This window comes from Entelurus aequoreus, linkage group LG08, assembly GCF_033978785.1.
Source record: "Entelurus aequoreus isolate RoL-2023_Sb linkage group LG08, RoL_Eaeq_v1.1, whole genome shotgun sequence".
NCBI classification, from domain to species: domain Eukaryota; kingdom Metazoa; phylum Chordata; class Actinopteri; order Syngnathiformes; family Syngnathidae; genus Entelurus; species Entelurus aequoreus.
In genome coordinates, this window is record NC_084738.1 from 14,870,225 (window position 1) to 14,889,725 (window position 19,501).

At 39.1% G+C, this 19,501-nt stretch overlaps 1 protein-coding gene and 1 long non-coding RNA gene across 3 annotated transcripts in view; one reads left to right on the forward strand and one right to left on the reverse strand.

The window, feature by feature from the left end:
* The window catches only part of nrg3b (neuregulin 3b), a 614,555-nt gene extending 613,214 nt beyond the window's left edge, over positions 1-1,341 (forward strand). Inside the window, exon 9 of one of the 2 annotated variants that reach the window (XM_062055657.1) lies at positions 508-1,341. In XM_062055657.1, coding sequence (XP_061911641.1) covers positions 508-871 — 364 coding nt within the window. In that variant the 3' untranslated portion in view covers positions 872-1,341. The remainder of the gene's footprint in view (positions 1-507) is intronic. The other variant, XM_062055656.1, reaches the window with a different exon arrangement.
* A 1,644-nt stretch (positions 1,342-2,985) lies between these two features.
* On the reverse strand, positions 2,986-18,557 carry LOC133655461 (uncharacterized). Its single transcript, XR_009827003.1, has 3 exons — positions 18,464-18,557; positions 8,994-9,167; positions 2,986-3,620 (listed from the first exon to the last, which is right to left on the reverse strand). It is a non-coding gene; the product is annotated as an uncharacterized LOC133655461 (long non-coding RNA).
* Between the last annotated feature and the right edge of the window lie 944 nt (positions 18,558-19,501).

Below are 19,501 nucleotides of genomic sequence, written 5' to 3' on the forward strand. Positions count from 1 at the left end.
AGATCTGCTATCCCCGTTTAAATAAAAAAAATTCATTTCAGTAGGCCTTTAAAAGATTTAAATCATAAAAAATAGAATGCGTATTTAATATGTACTTTATATTTCAAGTTTTAAAATATTGACTTGTTTAAAGTGGAATAAAGTGAAGTGAATTATATATTTATATAGCGCTTTTCTCTAGTGACTCAAAGCGCTTTACATTGTGAAACCCAATCTCTAAGTTTAATTTTTAAACCTGTGTGGGTGGCACTGGGAGCTGGTGGGTAAAGTGTCTTGCCCGAGGACACAACGGCAGTGACTAGGATGGCGGAAGCGGGGATCGAACCTGGAACCCTCTACCAACCGAGCTATACCGCCCCGACAAAACAACATGATATAAAATGTTTACAGGCCATTTTGGAAGCAGACATTTTTGTCCTGAGGACCTTCAGTGTTGAATGCTGAATATTGTAATGTTTTGTCTCGGAAAACCACCTGACCTGGTCTGTGTTTGTGCCCCGGCTCCAGGTGCGACGCCGCCGGCGGCGAGGCGAGCGCCCTCGTCAGCAGGACCCCTCCCATCAGAAAGGGATGGACCGAGGTCCCGTGCACCCGGCTGGACAAAGGAAGTAGCTTCCCTCCGCCTTCCCTGCGCACGAGCTCCGTTCCCATCATCCCGTCGCTCCAGGCTTGTGACCTCCGGGGAAGGCAGTCAGACGTGGACGAGCACAACCGAGGGGGGCGTTACGTCCAGATCGCCAATGAACTCCATCCGGAACTTTCCACCCCCGTGACAAAGCCATCGAGTCCGGGACAAAGAATCCAGTATTCCGCCGTAGGAGCTTTGAAGACGTCCCTCAAGAACCCCAGCAGCAGAGGAAACACAAGTTGATTGGATTAACGTTGCAAACTCTCTAAAGACTTTGGTTCCGATACTTTTTGCTGTTGGGACTGTTTGTGTGGCCACAAGGACCAAAGTGGGGCAAATTGATCTGCACACGAAAAAAACTGTTCGAACGTACGGAAAACAAGCACACATTGTGAATAAACTCATAAACAGGACAACAACAACAACAACAAAAAACACTATATAAAGGGAGCGTCTCCCTACAAACCAAAATAGTGTGTCTCTATGTTGTTTCTCTATTGTAAAGAAATGAAAGTATATATGTCATCTATTATATGTCACATAGACGTATATATATTTGACATACCATTGTGACAAAATAAAGACTAAAGATTGACGGTGTTAATGGAGGTCTTTGTTTTTGAGGATCATGCATTTATACAGCAGGTCTCATTGCAAAGGTTTTCTGATCTTTAAAGGGCCAATAGCGTCCAGATAACCGACATTTCACTAACGTGGTTTGCTCCCGAAAAATGAATCTGGCAGTCATTTCCCATAATATCATTTAGTTTTTGAGTAATAGGTAAATAGCTAACCCTACTTGGAACGCCCCCTTTCTGTCGCCAGACTCGTTATGTTGCCACCTCTTGGTGTGACGTCATCTACAGCACAGTGTACAAACCCCGTTTCCATATGAGTTGGGAAATTGTGTTAGATGTTAATAAAAAATAATTTTCAACCCATATTCAATTGAATGCACTACAAAGACAAGATATTTGATGTTCAAACTCATAAACTGTATTTTTTTTTTGCAAATAATAATTAACTTAGAATTTCATGGCTGCAACACGTGCCAAAGTAGTTGGGAAAGGGCATGTTCACCACTGTGTTACATGTCCTTTCCTTTTAAGAGACACATTTTTGAAGCTTCTCAGGTGGAATTCTTTCCCATTCTTGCTTGATGTACAGCTTAAGTTGTTCAACAGTCCGGGGGTCTCCGTTGTGGTATTTTAGGCTTCATAATGCGCCACACATTTTCAATGGGAGACAGGTCTGGACTACAGGCAGGCCAGTCTAGTACCCACACTCTTTTACTATGAAGCCACGTTGATGTAACACGTGGCTTGGCATTGTCTTGCTGAAATAAGCAGGGGCGTCCATGGTAACGTTGCTTGGATGGCAACATATGTTGCTCCAAAACCTGTATGTACCTTTCAGCATTAATGGCACCTTCACAGATGTGTAAGTTACCCATGTCTTGGGCACTAATAAATACACCCCCATACCATCACAGGTGCTGGCTTTTTAACTTTGCGCCTATAACAACCCGGATGGTTCTTTTCCTCTTTGGTCCGGAGGACACGACGTCCACAGTTTCCAAAAACTATTTGAAATGTGGACACGTCAGACCACAGAACACTTTTCCACTTTGTATCAGTCCATCTTAGATGAGCTCAGGCCCATCGAAGCCAACGGCGCTTCTGGGTGTTGTTGATAAACGGTTTTCGCCTTGCATAGGAGAGTTTTAACTTGCACTTACAGATGTGGCGACCAACTGTAGTTACTGACAGTGGGTTTCTCAAGTGTTCCTGAGCCCATGTGGTGATATCCTTTACACACTGATGTCGCTTGTTGATGCAGTACAGCCTGAGGGATGGAAGGTCACGGGCTTAGCTGCTTGCGTGCAGTGATTTCTCCAGATTCTCTGAACCCTTTGATGATATTACGGAGCGTAGATGGTGAAATCCCTAAATTCCTTGCAATAGCTGGTTGAGAAAGGTTTTTCTTAAACTGTTCAACAATTTGCTCACGCATTTGTTGACAAAGTGGTGACCCTCGCCCCATCATTGTTTGTGAATGACTGAGCATTTCATGGAATCTACTTTTATACCCAATCATGGCACCCACCTGTTCCCAATTTGCCTGTTCACCTGTGGGATGTTCCAAATAAGTGTTTGATGAGCATTCCTCAACTTTATCAGTATTTATTGCCACCTTTCCCAACTTCTTTGGCACGTGTTGCTGGCATCAAATTCTAAAGTTAATGATTATTTGCACAAAAAAATTTTTTTTATCAGTTTGAACATCAAATATGTTGTCTTTGTAGCATATTCAACTGAATATGGGCTGAAAAGGATTTGCAAATCATTGTATTCCGTTTATATTTACATCTAACACAATTTCCCAACTCATATGGAAACGGGGTTTGTAAATAAAGGCATGTAAAACTACTATTTTGGTCACTTAATAGTATATTTTTTGTCGCCCTGGTCCATTATTACTTCAAAACAGAAATAGTTAGTGTTATGAGCAAAAAAGTAATACAAAAGAATCGCCATTTCCAGACTTCACTGCTCTTCCATCTCCAAGAGGAGATTATTATGGTGTGTTTCCTCATGCTCTTTCTGCATTTCCTCAAGTATCTTGAGGAAAACATCAGTAGAAGAGGACACAAAATAGAATACTAGGTTTGCTTTCTTTGTCTCACATTTTTGACGGTCAGGTCTGCTCTTTTTTATTCATTTATTTTTGTCTTTTTATCTTTCTTTTTGTCTTTCTCCCCTTGAGGGAGCTTCTGAATCTTGGTATGGCATTTGGCCTGAATATTTAAAAAATGTTTGTATCCAAACTCCACCCAAAACTTTTACCTCTTCCAAGTCAGAATCCTTAAAATGATCGCCGCAAATCCCACCCCTCTCGCTCGGCCACGTCAATTTGACAGGGAGGTCCAGACTCTCCTCATCTTGCCAAATGTCTGCAGGCTGACCACTTCTTCAGTTGTATTTGCTGCAACCTGCAACAAAGCATATGGCAGACATATTTGATCATTTCCTCAAATTCTGCGTGAAAATATTGTCATTTTGGATGAAGATGCTCCCAAAAGAAACTACGTGATATGAAATTGCCTCCAGTTTTCTGTAGGCTGATGCAGGCCCGCCCACATTTTGGAGCTAAAAGTGGGCGTTACAAAATGTGCTGAAAAAGCCTAAAAAGCATAAATTCACCCCATTCATCACGACTATCATTTTTAGGTCCAGAACTATGAAATAAGGTGCACTTAAAATATTTTTTTTCCCCTCAAAACACGACAGTGCGCCTTATAGCCCGGTGCACCTAATGTAAGGAATAAGTTTGGTTGATCTTACCCACCTTGAAGCAATTTTATTTGGTACATGGTGTAATGATAAGTGTGACCAGTAGATGGCAGTCAAACATAAGAGATATGTGTAGGCTGCACCGTACGAGTATTATGGTGTGTGTATAAGCTAAGACATATTATCTGGCATTTTGTTTCGCAATATTATGCAAAAAAAAACTTTTCTTACATTCTAGTACCTGCTGATCTGTATTTGGGATCTGCATAAATCCTGAAAAATTGCGTGCAGTAGTCCGTGGCGACGCCATAGTCGATAAGCTTCTTCTTTTTCTCTATCTTCTTGTTATGGGACATTCATCCTCCGCTGTTGCCATTTCTAATATAAAGTAGTGTAAAGTTCTTACTTATATCTGTCAGTAAACTCGCCATGAAAGCGCTAAAACATACCGGCGTAGTGAGTTTTCATTATTCACCCAAGGAACTTTAGTTAACATTTCTCCGGTGTTGTTTCCAGATGTGGAGATGCTGCTCCGTTATTGATTGAAGTAAAGTCTGAATGTCATTAAAACAGTTAGTTCCATCTTTTGACACTTCTTCCACTCCCGTCCTTGCACGCCACACCGCTACAACAAAGATGACGGGGAGAAGACGCTGCCGAAGGTGAGCCACGTAAATAAGACCGCCCACAAAACGGCGCATCCGGAAGCGACTGTCAGAAAGCGGCTTGAAGATGATCTGTAAAACATAATCTATGCAACATTTTGACCAAAGAACAACCATTACATGTTATGTAGACCACAAGGAAGTGTTTTTAAAAAAAATAAAAAATTTGACTCCTTTACTGCGCCTTATAATCCGGTGCGCCCTATGGTCCGGAAAATACGGTAAGTGCCAATGTTGTCGTCCCCAGAGGGGCCCTTTAAGTGTTCTACTCAGTGGCCTAGTGGTTAGAGTGTCCGCCCTGAGATCGGTAGGTTGTGAGGACCCATTACCTCCCTGCTTGGCACTCAGCATCAAGGGTTGGAATTGGGGGTTAAATCACCAAAAAATGATTCCCGGGCGTGGCTACGCTGCTGCCCACTGCTCCCCTCACCTCCCAGGGGGTGATCAAGGGGATGGGTCAAATGCAGAGGACAAATTTCACCACACCTAGTGTGTGTGACAATCATTGGTACTTTAACTTTAACTTTAACTTTAACTTACATGGCTGCCACACAAGTACAATATTAAATATCGTTCAATTGACCTGAACTAACCTCTAGCCCAGGTTGAAAGCAATGAGGTAAGGTTCGGCCCATTTTGCATTTCCAATGAGCCCCCCCTCAAGTTTGTAGGACGTAGTAAAGTGGAAAAAACATTGGTATTTTTGTAGTAGCTCAGCAACAGTTTGATTTACCTCGGGGGTGTTTCCAATTACAGGGTGAATGAAAGCGCATACGGACCAAACTCACACTGACAGGATTGATCCGATATGTCCGTCGGATTAATTGGATGAATTTTAATATGTATGCGGTTTCCTATCCAAACTATGCCACGAAAATCAGCAACTTGTTGCTTTCAATTAGCACATTTTTCAAGATGGATCTACTTCACACAAAGTAACCGTGGACTTATTCTGTATTCTGCAGCTCTGAGCAGGTTTTTTGGAGTTCATGAGTGCCAAAATTGATCAGTGACAACATGGAAGTATCCAAATAATTTGTTACATAATTGGACAAACTCTTCCAGTTTTGATTTACAGTGGGTGTTTTTTGATCGAAGGCGCCTCTATTTACGTCACGAACATAAAGCTCCCATTGGCAGGATTGATCCGATTAATGATTCAGTCGCATTAGCAGATTTTCATATTTTTACAAAATATGCCACATGGGAGAAAAAAATCGGATACCTGCAGCTTTCAATTATTTCACACACAATAATCATCACTGATACGATTTTCTTTCCTTTTTTACCGTCATGTCCAGATTATAAACTGCTACTTTTTTTCCCCACGCTTTGAACCCTGCGGCTTATAAAGTGTCGTTTTTTTTAATAGACTTTTCTTCGCTGACGGCCATAATGTTTTGTATTCAACAAATAGTTTTCATGGAACACCGACAGAGACACTGAGAAGTTGTTTTATTGTTTGTGCTATTGTTTCATCTTTTGGAAGAGTTCGCTCACTGCAGGTGCTGCGGGTTGAAATTGCACTTCCTGTTTCGTGCCTTGAACCGGAATTATAGTCATCCATAGCGTTTCTGCTTGTACGGATTCTTCATTCGTCATTCCAAGCAACATTTGTAAGTTTTACAATGCAACTAAAACAATTCATAGTTACTAAAACGTCCCATGTGTGATTTCCGTAGGAGTGTTTTCATGCATATTTCTACGTGCTATTGAAATGTAATCAAGCTAGCGTTGTTAGCATTAGCTAATATGTTAATATGTTTACGAGTGTCTGTGTTAGTATTATTAACTTACAGTAGCATTATTTTTGTATTGTTTCAGTTTTGTAAATTCACCAAGATGTCACCATGGAGTTATTGAGTCTGTTTAGTTGATTGGAGAACTGGCTTCCGCAGCAAGTGGGTCCATGACAAGGACTTCTGTTTTGTTTGATCAGCCATTTCACTGCCGTGTAACAGACACCGTTTGTAAATAAACATTAACACATCTAATTTCACAATGTATATATCTGTGCCTTATAGGTGGCGATATACCGTATTTCCTTGAATTGCTGCCGGGAATATAGTATGCGCATGCCTAGAATTCTCGTTTCAAACTCGTTTCGCAAAATAATTAGCGCATGCTTAGCATTACCGCCGGCTCAGGATTAACGCTTCGTTTCGCAAAGTATTATTTTTATTAGCACATGTCTAAAATTTACGCCGGGTCAAACTTGTTTCGCAAAATAATTAGCGCATGCTTAGCATTACCGCCGGCTCAGGATTAACGCTTCGTTTCGCAAAAATTTTTTTTTATTAGCGCATGTCTAGAATTTACGCCGGGTCAAACTCGTTTCGCAAAATAATTAGCATATGCCTAGAATTTCTGCCGGGTCAAACTCGTCACGTCACTAGTGACACTTCACCTGTCATAATTTTCAAAATGGAGGACGCTGATTTCAACTATTTGAAATCGCATAAAGGGAAGAAGATTAAGAGCTATTCAGTAGGATTTAAGGTCCAAGCTATTGAATATGCTAAAAAGAACAGTAAGCAGCTATGTTTTATTAATATACCGTAGCTGCGTGTGTCAAATACGGGTCATTAAATGACTCCCGCCTCCTGGTGGTAGAGGGCAACAAGCAGCAACAGCTTTAGCAGCGATCGTTTATTTTTTCCTCTCGCTTGCACTATTAACATGGAGGATCCCCTAGAGGGGGGGGGGGGGTTACCCACATATGCGGTCCTCTCCAAGGTTTCTCATAGTCATTCACATTGACGTCCCACTGGGGTGAGTTTTCCTTGCCCGTATGTGGGCTCTGTACCGAGGAGAGAGAGAGACCTGTGATTTAGGGCTATAAAAATAAACATTGATTGATTGATTGATTGATACATATCTAAAATAAAACAGTTTTCTAAACTGGACTTTCAATCGAAGCAGGAGGTAATAATTAAAGGAATATCTCCATCGAGACAAAGAAACTTTTAAAACTGAAGAAAGATAAGGAAGACTTCTATAAACAAGTTATCGATGCTTTTGTTCAGAGGCAGCTGCGAAAGGACATCATTTATAAGTAAAGGTAAGACCATAATAAGGTTTTTTTTTTATTACATGTGCTTTTCATGATGGTATCCTTACATCACACTCAAAGCGCAGGCCTAAATTTACCTCATGCCTTTGGTAAGCGCCGGAGTGAGAAGAGGTTTTAAAATAATTAGCGCATGCTTGCCTATCCCGCATGCCTTTGGTAAGCGCCGGAGTGAGAAGAGGTTTTAAATTAATTACCGCCCCGGCGCCAATTCAAGGAAATACGGTATGTAAAAGGCGGCTAATATATGTCAAATATGTTTTTCTTAAAAAAATTAGTGGGTGCGGCTTAAATAAGTTTCCAATGCAGTTTTTCACAAAATAAAAGCGATATTTCTAAAAGTTTGACAAAATATATTTGCGACTTGTAGGTGTTTCCATTTAAGGATGTTTTGCATCATGAGCGGTAATTCTTGTAAAATCCCGTCCCGTGACACTCCACGTTGAGGAAGATGGACGCTTTGCGACTCCATGGTTTTGGAGTTGTGATTAGTATTGCAGCCACTGCTGTTGCCGTGATCGTCAATAGAAGACGAAGGCAGCGGGTGATCGCTCAAAGACAACTTCCTTATGTCTGCCAGCGGCCACGAATAAGGGATTTTTGGGAGAGAATTGTTAACGATGAACACACACACACGTATTGTGGATTCGAGGGACCCCTCGACATTGTTCGGGCAGGTGGGTCTCTCCAAGCCTGCGGGTTGGCCTCTATTGCCGGGAAGAGACCGACTGGAAGCCAAGACAAGTGTTTGTGTTACTATTATTAACTTAAAAAAACTTTCTTTTTGTACTGTTTCAGTTTTCTATAGTCACCAAAACGTCACTGTGAAGTTATAGAGTCTGTTTAGCTGATTGGAGAGCTAGCCTCCGCAGTTAGTGGGTCCACGACGATGACTTCTGTTTTGTTTGAGCAGCCGTTTTACTGCTGTTTAGAAACAATTAGGGTTGGTAAATAAACATTTACAAAATCTTTCGTACCTGTATATATTTGCGGCTTATAGAGTCTGCTATGGTTAATGTATATAAACATATTTATTTATTCTAGGATTTGGTCTATGTAGCCTAAATACCGGTGCACTCTACACTCTAGCATGTATTTCTACATGGATGTCAATATTAGTCAGGTTTAAAGGCGTCTTCGGGGTTGGCGTGTGTCTGCATACGTGATCGATCGGCTTATCTTGATGGCGTCAGGCTCGCATTGACGGGACAGAATTGCTCTGTCTGTTTATGATGTAACCGTGTTAGCGGATGATCCGATATTTTCCGATATTTTTTATTTATTTTCCGAATATTACGACATGGGAGAGGGTTATCGGATAGCTTTCAATCTCTTACCTTTTCTAAGATGAAGTCACTTCTCACAAGCTAGGATTGATCCTGTCCGTCCGTGATGCATCACAAGATATGCCGTTCCTCCGATGTTCCGACAATGAAATAGCGCAGGAATTACAAATGAGTATTAGCAAGATGTCTTCATCAGCATGCAGAATGAAAGCCAGCGTCTGGAGTCTGGAAGAAAGTTCTTATTATTCTAAGTGAAGATGGGAACGAGTTGTCCTGAAGTCCTTAAGGGAACTTTTGGTCACCGTATTTCACCCTTGTGCCACCTCTGTATTCACTACCCTCTGGACACCCCATAAATAAATAATTATTTGTCATCAGTTTCTCCAAAATGAAATGCTGACATGACAGATTGCATGTTTTTACTGTCTTATGTAATGTCAGTGAGACTTAAGATGTCCATGAGGATGCATTTGACACTCCATAAAAAGACAATATTATGGCTAATCTTTGATCTATCCAAAACTACATGCAGTATTTTGAAAATAGTATTTGAACCAGGGGCCTCAAACTTAATTTACTAGAGGCAGAGTCTGGGCGAGGCTAGGCCGTATCAGGTATTACACAAGAAAAGCTTTGCTGGAAATAAAAATTCAACCTCCTCAAATGTAGTTATTTTTACTTTTTAACACAAAATAAGACAATAATAATAATAATAATAATAATAACAATAACAATAACAAATATTGGAATTATCAAGAAAAAAGTAAATACATGCTTTGGGCTGTGGAATATACCGTAATTTTCGGACTATAAGACACACTTAAAATCCTTTCATTTTCTCAAAACTCGACAGTGCGCCTTATAACCTGGTGCGCTTAATGTACGGAATAATTCTGGTTGTGCTTACCCACCTCGAAGCTATTTTATTTGGTACATGGTGAAATGATAAGTGTGACCAGTAGATGGCAATCACAAATAAGAGATACGTGTAGTATCAAGTGAACAACACCAACATTTTAAATGTTTCATTGAAAATATAGAACATTACACACGGCCCTCAAATATCTATCAAAATGTTTTCGTACGACTTTGGTCAACTATGAAGCCACACCGCTTGATGGATTGTACTGTGATTCAACATACGAGTATTATTATGGTGTGTGTATAAGGTAAGACATATTATTTGGCGTTTTGTTTCGCAATATTATGCAAACGCAACTTACCTTCTGGTACCTGCTGTATTTGGGATCTGCATAAATCCTGAAAAATTGCGAGCGTCCGCCTTTGTAGACCGTGGCGACACCGTAGTCGATAAGCTTCTTCTTTTTCTTTATCTTCTTGTTATGGGACATTCATCCTCCGCTGTTGCCATTTCTAATATAAAGTAGTGTAAAGTTCTTACTTATATCTGTCAGTAAACTCGCCATTAAAGCGCTAAAACATACCGGTGTAGTGAGTTTACATTATTCACCCAAGGAACTTTGGTTATTAGAGAGTTCCGGTCGGACGGTTTTTCGTGGGACACATTTCCGACGTTGTTATTGCACTAGTGAACCTTGGATGAGGAGATGCTGCTCTGTTATTGATTTAAATAAAGTCTGAATGTCATTAAAACAGTTAGCTCCATATTTTGACACTTCTTCCACTCCCGTCCTTGCACGCTACACCGCTACAACAAAGATGACGGGGAGAAGACGCTGCCAAAAGTGGGCCACGTAAATAAGACCGCCCACAAAATGGCACATCCTGAAGCGACTGTCAGAAAGCGGCTTGAAGATGATCTGTAAAACATCATCTATGCAACATTTTGACCAAAGAACCACCATTACATGTTATGTAGACCACAAGGAAGTGTTTTACATCTAGAAAAAATATTATAATAATATGACAGCCCCCACCGTGCCCCGAAAGGAATACAGCCTCTTTGTTCTAATACTGATAAGATAAACAGGGAGTATGTCATACTCTCACATTCCAAAGCCTTCAAGGTAAAGCACAGAGTTTACTTGCGGACATAAGATACAAGCATAAAGAGCACACATGGGAAAATATTAGCTGCTTTAAACATGACTATGAATAAAGAAATAACTCTTAAAAATATATGCATTCTCCACAAAGGCCTTATTGCACAACAACTCGTGATCTGATTGGCTATCGCAATTGTCAATCACCTGTATGTGTCCGTTCTCTTACAGTGCACGGACGCTCGCATTGTTGATTTTGAAGGCTCTAGGCAGATTTGGTACAGCGTGGCAACATAAGCTAGCTGAAATCTGATTGGATACAAACTAAAAGTAAAAACCACAGCACTGGAAGGAGCATAATATGACATGAAGAGAATACGAATACTTTTAGATATTTAGGGAAAGTAAAAAAAATTGTATTTTATCTTTAATTATGATCATGATTCCTGGTTATGTTAGACCAGCAGAGAAGGCCTTGCTGGCCCTGACGGCACACCACTGGGGCCATACTTGCCTACCTTGAGACCTTCAAATTCGGGAGATTGTGGGTGGGGGCGGGGTTAGGTGGTCGTGGGGATGTATATTGTAGCTCGGAAGAGTTAGGGATGCAAGGGATTCTGGGTATTTGTTCTGCTGTGTTTATGTTGTCCCGAAATGTGTTTGTCATTCTTGTTTGGTGTGGGTTGACAGTGTGGCGCATATTTGTAACAGTCTTAAAGTTGTTTATACGGCCACCCTCAGTGTGACCTGTATGGCTGTTGATCAAGTATGTCTTGCAGTCACTTTCGTGAGTATGCAGAAACCGCATACAACGTGTGACTGGGCCGGCACGCTGTTTGTACGGTGGAAAAGCGGAGGCGTCGACAGGTTGTAGAGGACGCTAAAGGCACGCCCTTAATATTGTTGTCCGGGTGAAAATCGGGAGAAATTCGGGAGAATGGTTACCCCGGGAGATTTTCGGGAGGGGCACTGAAATTCGGGAGTGTCCCGGAAAAATCGGAAGGGTTGGCAAGTAGGCGGTGAGCCATATACCTCACCGTGATTGGTAGGTTCACTCAGCTCCGCACCAACACTGTATAGTGCCATTCAGGAAAAACTTGCGGCCTGCACTAACATTCCACTTTCATACTGGAAAAAAGGGTAAATGTTTCATAGTTCTGAGCAAGTCTGAACGTGTGATTAATTTTATTGATGGATTAGGGTTTGATCATTTTAACACATTTTTTATGGGTACATTTTTTCCGTGTTATTGCAGAAAGGGTGGGGGAAATGTATCAGTCGACTAAAACTGTTATTTTTAGACGGTGGATGCAAAAAATGTGTACAAATTCACGGCACAAGATGGCACAGCTCAACAGATCACCAAGCTGCCTGAGGGCGGCGCATATAACGAGGTATTGTATGTTTCTTTCATGGATCCTGAGGGGCCTTTATCCTTCGTTCCTGGCCACTGAGTGAGTCATCTATGATTCATGTCTTGTATTTACAGTAAAAATGTGCATTATTTGTGCATCATTCTCTATTCCGGACATCGATGATGTCATTCAAAGCAACATTGCCCCCAGGTGTGTTCCATGCAGAGACAGCCACTGCTGCTAAAAGTCAGCTCAGCCCGTTGGTCTTGACATTAAATTGCAATAAAGTTCAGTTGATGACGTAACAGCAAAGTGAAAAATGTATTTGCCTGCTACTTTGCTAGGTAGAGTTTGCAAAGAGCAGAAAGGCTGAACACAATGCTAACATCCAGCAGGTTACACTCCAAACCACTAAGGGGCAGAACATCAAACTTGAGATAGTCATCGTTCCAAAAAACAAGAAAAAACTAACTTAGCTTAAATGTGTACACAAGTCATGTTATTTGATCTATGTATTGAATATGGAAGGGTGTCGGAATGTTGTCCGCTGGTCAATGAAAGCATAAATCTCCAAAAAGGTTTATACAATTCATTCACAATTCTCATTGTCAAATCATGCACAATTAAAAAAATATAAATAGGATTTTAGAAATACTTTTTTCAAATATTATCAAACCATTTTTACAAATATTAATAATTTTAGAATATTGTTTCAGGGATTATTTTAAAACATTTGATTTTAAAATACTTTTTCTGGTATTATACAGTTATAAAAAATTATTTTAGAATACTTGTTTTGATATTATACAATTTTAACAAGATTTTTGATCTTAGAATACTTTTTACGATGTTATTATACAATTTTCAAAAATGTGTTTGATTATAGAATAATCTTTCTGATATTATTATAGAATCTTAAAAGTCGGTTTGAATTTGGAATACTTTTTCTGATAATGCTACACAACTTTAGAAAAAAGTCGATTTTACAATACTTTTTTGGGATATTATTATACAACTTTAAAAATATGTTTGATTTTATAAACATTTTCAGATATTATTTTTTACCATTTTTAAAGAATCTTTCATTTTAAAATAGTTTTTCACATATAATGATAAAATAAATAACATTTGCTTGATTTTAGGAGAATTCTTCCGATATTATGCAAGTAAAAAAATAGAAAAAAAGTTTAATCTTAGAATAGTTTTTATGATGTTGTAATACAATTTTAGAAAATGTGTTTGATTATAGAATACTTTTTCTGGATATTATTATACAATTTTAAATATCTGTTTGATTTTTAAAAAATTTTCCGATATTATTTTACCATTTAAAAAAAATCTTAAATTCTAGAATAGTTCTTCTCCTATTATTATGAAATACATGCATTTGTTTGATTTTAGGATACTTTTTACGATATAATACCATTTTAACAAAATTGTTTGATTTCAGAATACTTTTTTTAAGTACAAACGTACAATATTATCATAGAACCTTAAACATTAGTTTGATTTTGGAATACTTTTTCTGATATTATAATACAATTTTAAAAATGTGTTTGATTTTAGAATACTTTTTACGGTATTTACAACTTAAAAAGGTTTTTGAATTTAGAATACTTTTCCTGATTATTTTTGTACAACTTTAAAAATGTGTTTGAGTTTGAGTTTATTTGGAACATGCATGCATACAACATGATACATCACATTTTTCAGTTTCTCGTTTCAACATGATCGAAGGGTAGTAGAAAGAAGCAGAGCTTATTTAACCCTACCCCTTTTCCTTTACATAGCAGTTGCTAATCCTTTTGTTCACGTCCTGTTCTCAATTTATTCGCAATATACTCCATGAGTAATAACATTGAAAAATAAATAAATATTAAGTGAAGTAAGTTGTATTTCATATGGTGAGATAAATAAGATTCTCAATAAATTCAGAATGTTCATCAATGTTCTTCTTCTTTGTACCTTTTAAGCACTTTAAGTTTGAAGAGTTTCTTGAAGTGGATCATATTAGTACATTGTTTGATTTCTTTGCTTAATCCATTCCATAATCTAATTCCACATACTGATATACTGAAGGTCTTAAGTGTTGTACGTGCATACAAATGGTTTAAATTATATTTTTCTCCAAGGTTATATTATTTCTCTTTTGTTGAGAAGAGTTGTTGTACATTCTTGGGTAGCAGATTATAGTTTGCTGTGTGTATAATTTTAGCTGTTTGCAAATTCACTATATCATGGAATTTCAGTATTTTTGATTCAATAAATAAAGGGTTTGATTGTTCTCTATATCCAACATTACGTATTATTGTAACTGACCTTTTTTGTAACACGGTTAATGAATGAAGTGTACTTTCTTAGTTATTTCCCCATATTTCTGCACAATAACTCAGATATATGGTAACACTACAGTAGAGAATATGAAGTGATTTTTGGTCCAATGCATATTTATCTTTATTCATTATTGACGTGTTTCTTTCCACTTTATATTGTTTATTTTTAATATGAGATTTTCAGTTCATTTTATCATCAATCATTATACTTAGAAATTTGGTTTCCTTTACTCTTTCAATTTCTATTCCGTTTGACTTTCTCTTCTGCTGTTACCGAATAGTATTATTTTAGTTTTACTTAGGTTTAAGAATAGTCTGTTTTTGTCAAACCATATTTGTATTTGTTCATTTCTTCTGCTATTATTTGTATTAGCTTCTTTGTGTGTTCTCTCTTGAACAAAACACTGTTCTATCGTCCACGAATAATACTAACTTCAAGTCTTATGTAACTTTACAAATGTTGTTTGTATAAAGATTGAACAATTTTGGTCCCAGTATTGATCCCTGGGGTACACCACAGGATATATTTAGTGTTGTTTGTTCGCCTAGCTTCACGTATTGCTTCCTGTTGGTTACGTAGCTTCTAATCCAGTTTAAGACCAACCCTCTGATGCCATACCGTTTAAAATATTGTGATTAATTGTGTCAAATGCTTTAGTTAAATCCATAAACACTGACGCTGCACACTGTTTACCATGTATTGCATTGGTCATTTCCTCTGTTATTTCGATTAAAGCCATTGAAGTTGAAATACTAGCAAGTATTCTACATTTGTTTATGTTGTTCAAGTTTTTCAATGATTTTTAGAAAACTGTGGAAGTAAAGAAACAGGGGCCGTACTTATCAAGCTTCTTAGAGTGCCATTTTACACTTAAGTCCTGAGAATTTGCGAAATTTAGTCCTACTCTCAAACTTAAGAATAAAAGCTTTTTATCAACGTTCTTAAGTCTAAGAATCACTCCTACTCTCCACGATATTTAAGAGACCTTCAGAGGTGTCTTAAGTGGTTAGGAGTTGCCAGCAGGGGATGGCACTGAGGCGAGAGAGACGTGCGCGAACGTTCAGGGAACGGAACAATGTTGTTGTTTTTTTGATGACGAGCAGCTGATCAAACGGTATCGTTTAGACAGAGCGGATACTATTTTTGTCACAGATTTAATACTTTTCGATTCCTTGTTGATTTCTGCATGTGTCTGCAGTGGGCTAGTATATATAGAGCCACCCACACCAGTTTCAAATTAGTTGCCTAATTAATGAATTGGAAAGAAAATGTTATGACAGTAGCGTATGTGTGTGGCCGTGAGGTGAGTGACGTCAGTGAGTGTGTGGGCGATAGAAGAGAGGGAGCGGTAGCGTGAGTGCGGGCGGAGACTAGTTTGTTTTCTATTATTTTGTAGTTTATTGTCAAAATATACACTCCCATTGTCCACTTAAATATTTCCAAGATATTTCTTTATTCTTAGACAACGGATTCCCTTCCGTGATTGGTCATTTCTATGGACACAGAAATTACGTCACCTAAAATTCCGTTTACGGCACATAGTAATGTCGTAATTCAGCTCTGAGTGTGACACTTAAGATTCAGTCCTACACTTCGCTGAAAGTGTGAGTAAGACGCTTGATAACTAACTTTTAAGTGCAGCTTTCAGCGAAGAATTTATTTACTCTTAAGTCAACTCTTAGCAGACTTCTTAGGAGTAATTCTAAGAAGCTTGATAAGTACGGCCCCAGGTCTATAATTTATAAATTGGTGTTTGTCTCCAGTCTTATAAAGTTAAAGTAAAGTACCAAAGATTGCCACACACACACACACTAGGTGTGGCGAAATTATTCTCTGCATTTGACCCATCCCCTTGTTCAAACCCCTGGGAGGTGAGGGGAGCAGTGGGCAGCAGCACCCGGGAATAATTTTTGGTGATTTAACCCCCAACCCTTGATGCTGAGTGCCAAGCAGGGAGGTAATGGGTCCAATTTTTATAAATTTTTGGTATGACTCGGCCGGGGTTTGAACTCACGACCTACCGATCTCAGGGCGGACACTCTAACCACTAGGCCACTGAGTAGGTCGTAGTAGGTTACTAATATACATTAATGGTCTTGAGATCTCTTCAATAACCTTTTTTTTATCGTTTCCATATCAATTCCTTATGTCTTAAATTTGCATTTTTGTCACAATTTTAACTATTTCCTCTGTTGTCACTTTTGTGAGTAACATTGAGTTGGGATTTCTATCTATGGCAGGGGCGTCAAACGTACGGCCCGAGGGCCGGATCAGGCCCGCGAACAGGTTTTATCCGGCCCGCGGGATGAGTTTGCTAAGTATAAAAATTAATCTGAACCTTTTGAATGAAAGAAACTGCTGTTCTAAATGTGTCCACTGGATGTCGCAATAGCAATTCTTTGTATCGTTGTAGATGATGCTATATATGTACAAAATAAACAACATGATGTTAGTACATCAGTCGAGGAAAATGATCAAACTACATAAATAACAAACATTTTCATATTTTTTTTTTATTTTGATAGATTGAAAATTAACACCAATGAGTTGACTGATGAACATTGTCACATAATTTATTCAGAAAATATAAATAACGACAAATAAAGATAGAATACTATTAACTGCAACATGTAAGTGTAAAAAAACAACAACAATATTATGATTTGTACAATTTCAGAATGTGCTTGTTTTATTTTTTTTAAACAAAGAAAAAGATCTGAAGTTGTCTTTATATTTAAGTTATCGTGCTGTGATTTTACTAGTCCGGCCCATTTGGGAGTAGATTTTTCTCCATGTGGCCCCCGATCTAAAATGAGTTTGACACCCCTGATCTATGGTGTCATTGAAGTCCTCAATTGAAACAGTTTGACTTTAGAACATTTTCCCGCTATCATTATACCATTTTTAAAAGTGAATTATATATATTTTTAAAAAGTGTGTACATTTTTTAAATAAAAAATATGTTTGTTTAGGTCACCTTTTCCAATGTCAAAATAAAATGTGTTTGACTTTGTTCAGGTTACATTTTCAGACGGCGTGGGGACGGCGTGGCGCGGTTGGGAGAGTGGCCGTGCCAGCAATCTGAGGGTTCCTGGTTCAATCCCCACCTTCTACCCAACTCGTCACGTCCGTCGTGTCCTTGAGCAAGACACTTCACCCTTGCTCCTGATGGGTCGTGGTTAGCGCCTTGCATGGCAGCTCCCGCCATCAGTGTGTGAATGGGTGAATGTGGAAATAGTGTCAAAGCGCTTTGAGTACCTTGAAGGTAGAAAAGCGCTATACAAGTATAACCCATTTACCATCAAATGTAAATTGTTTGGATTTGTCAAGGCTGTTGTGGAATATTATCATACAACATTAAAATGTAGGTTAACTTTGTTTCGGCTATCTTTTTGGAAATTATACAAACCCCGCATTCAATTGAATATGGGTTGAAAAGGATTTGCAAATCATTGTATTCCGTTTATATTTATCTAACACAATTTCCCAACTCATATGGAAACGGGGTTTGTAATACTTTTTTAAAAATCTGGATAACCTTACTTTTCTGACAACACAATACCATAGACCAGGGGTCGGCAACCCAAAATGTTGAAAGAGCCATATTGGACCAAAAATACAAAAACAAATCTGTCTGGAGCCGCAAAAATTAAGCCATATTACATGTGTCATGAGATATAAATTGAATTAAGAGGACTTAAAGGAAACTAAATGACCTCAAATATAGCTACAAATGAGGCATAATGATGCAATATGTACATGTCGCTAGCCTAAATAGCATGTTAGCATCGATTAGCTTGCAGTCATGCAGTGACCAAATATGTCTGATTAGCACTCCACACAAGTCAATAACATCAACAAAACTCACCTTTGTGCACTCACGCACAACGTTGGAAGTGTGGCGGACAAAATGAGACAGAAAAAGTGGCATAAAACACGTCCTAGAAAGTCGGAGAAAGTTAAACATGTAAACAAACTATACGGTGAGTTCAAGGACCGCCAAAATAAGTAGGACAAAGCGGCGCTCGCAAAATACTCGAATGAGTGAAGCATATTTAATATAAACAGTGTGCTTTATAACAATTAGGGAGGTTTGTGTCATGTTTGTCCTCATACAGAAACCATACTAAAACAAAAAAATTGATTTTTTTCCCCCTCATCTTTTTCCATTCTTCATACATTTTTGAAAAATCTCCAGAGAGCCACTAGGGCGGCGCTAAAGAGCCGCATGCGGCTCTAGAGCCGCGGGTTGCCGACCCCCGCCATAGACAAAATGTAGTTTGACTTTGTTTCAAATGTTATATCCAATAATAACATGTGTGACGTTACTACAACACGAGTGCTACACAACAATGGCGTCCAAATCAAGCTGCATTTGGGCCCAACTGCCAACAAATGAGGTCAGAGTCCCCTCCCTTCATGTTCCGGACGATGCTTTCACACATTTCGCCATCCGTCTCCGCCAGCGGCGAGAGGAATGCAAACGAGACGGGGGACGGCGAGGTTCCCCCGCTCCCTCCTCCTCCGCCAGATGGCCTGAAGATTATGAGGACAGCAGGGCGGCGTGTGCGACGCCGCGCGACTTGTGATGATGTCGGCTAACACCTCTCACCAGTTCGCGTCAGGGGACACTTCCAGTGGACCTTTCCATGAATGTCATTTGTGATTCATCAGCGTCACAAAAAGAAGCAGGAAGTAGCGTGCCTTACCCAGGCCTTGCTCCTTGTTGACGTGTCGTCAACATCATGCATAAACACTCCGACTCTTGCCAGCGTGTGCATCTGCTGCTTTATTTGTTGCGTGCCTGCCATGTCCATCTGGGGGGGGGAAATACACAGACACAGTTTTTTTCTGAACCCCCTTTTGAAAGCTGAATAATCACGTTGCATTCATGGCATCCAGTTGA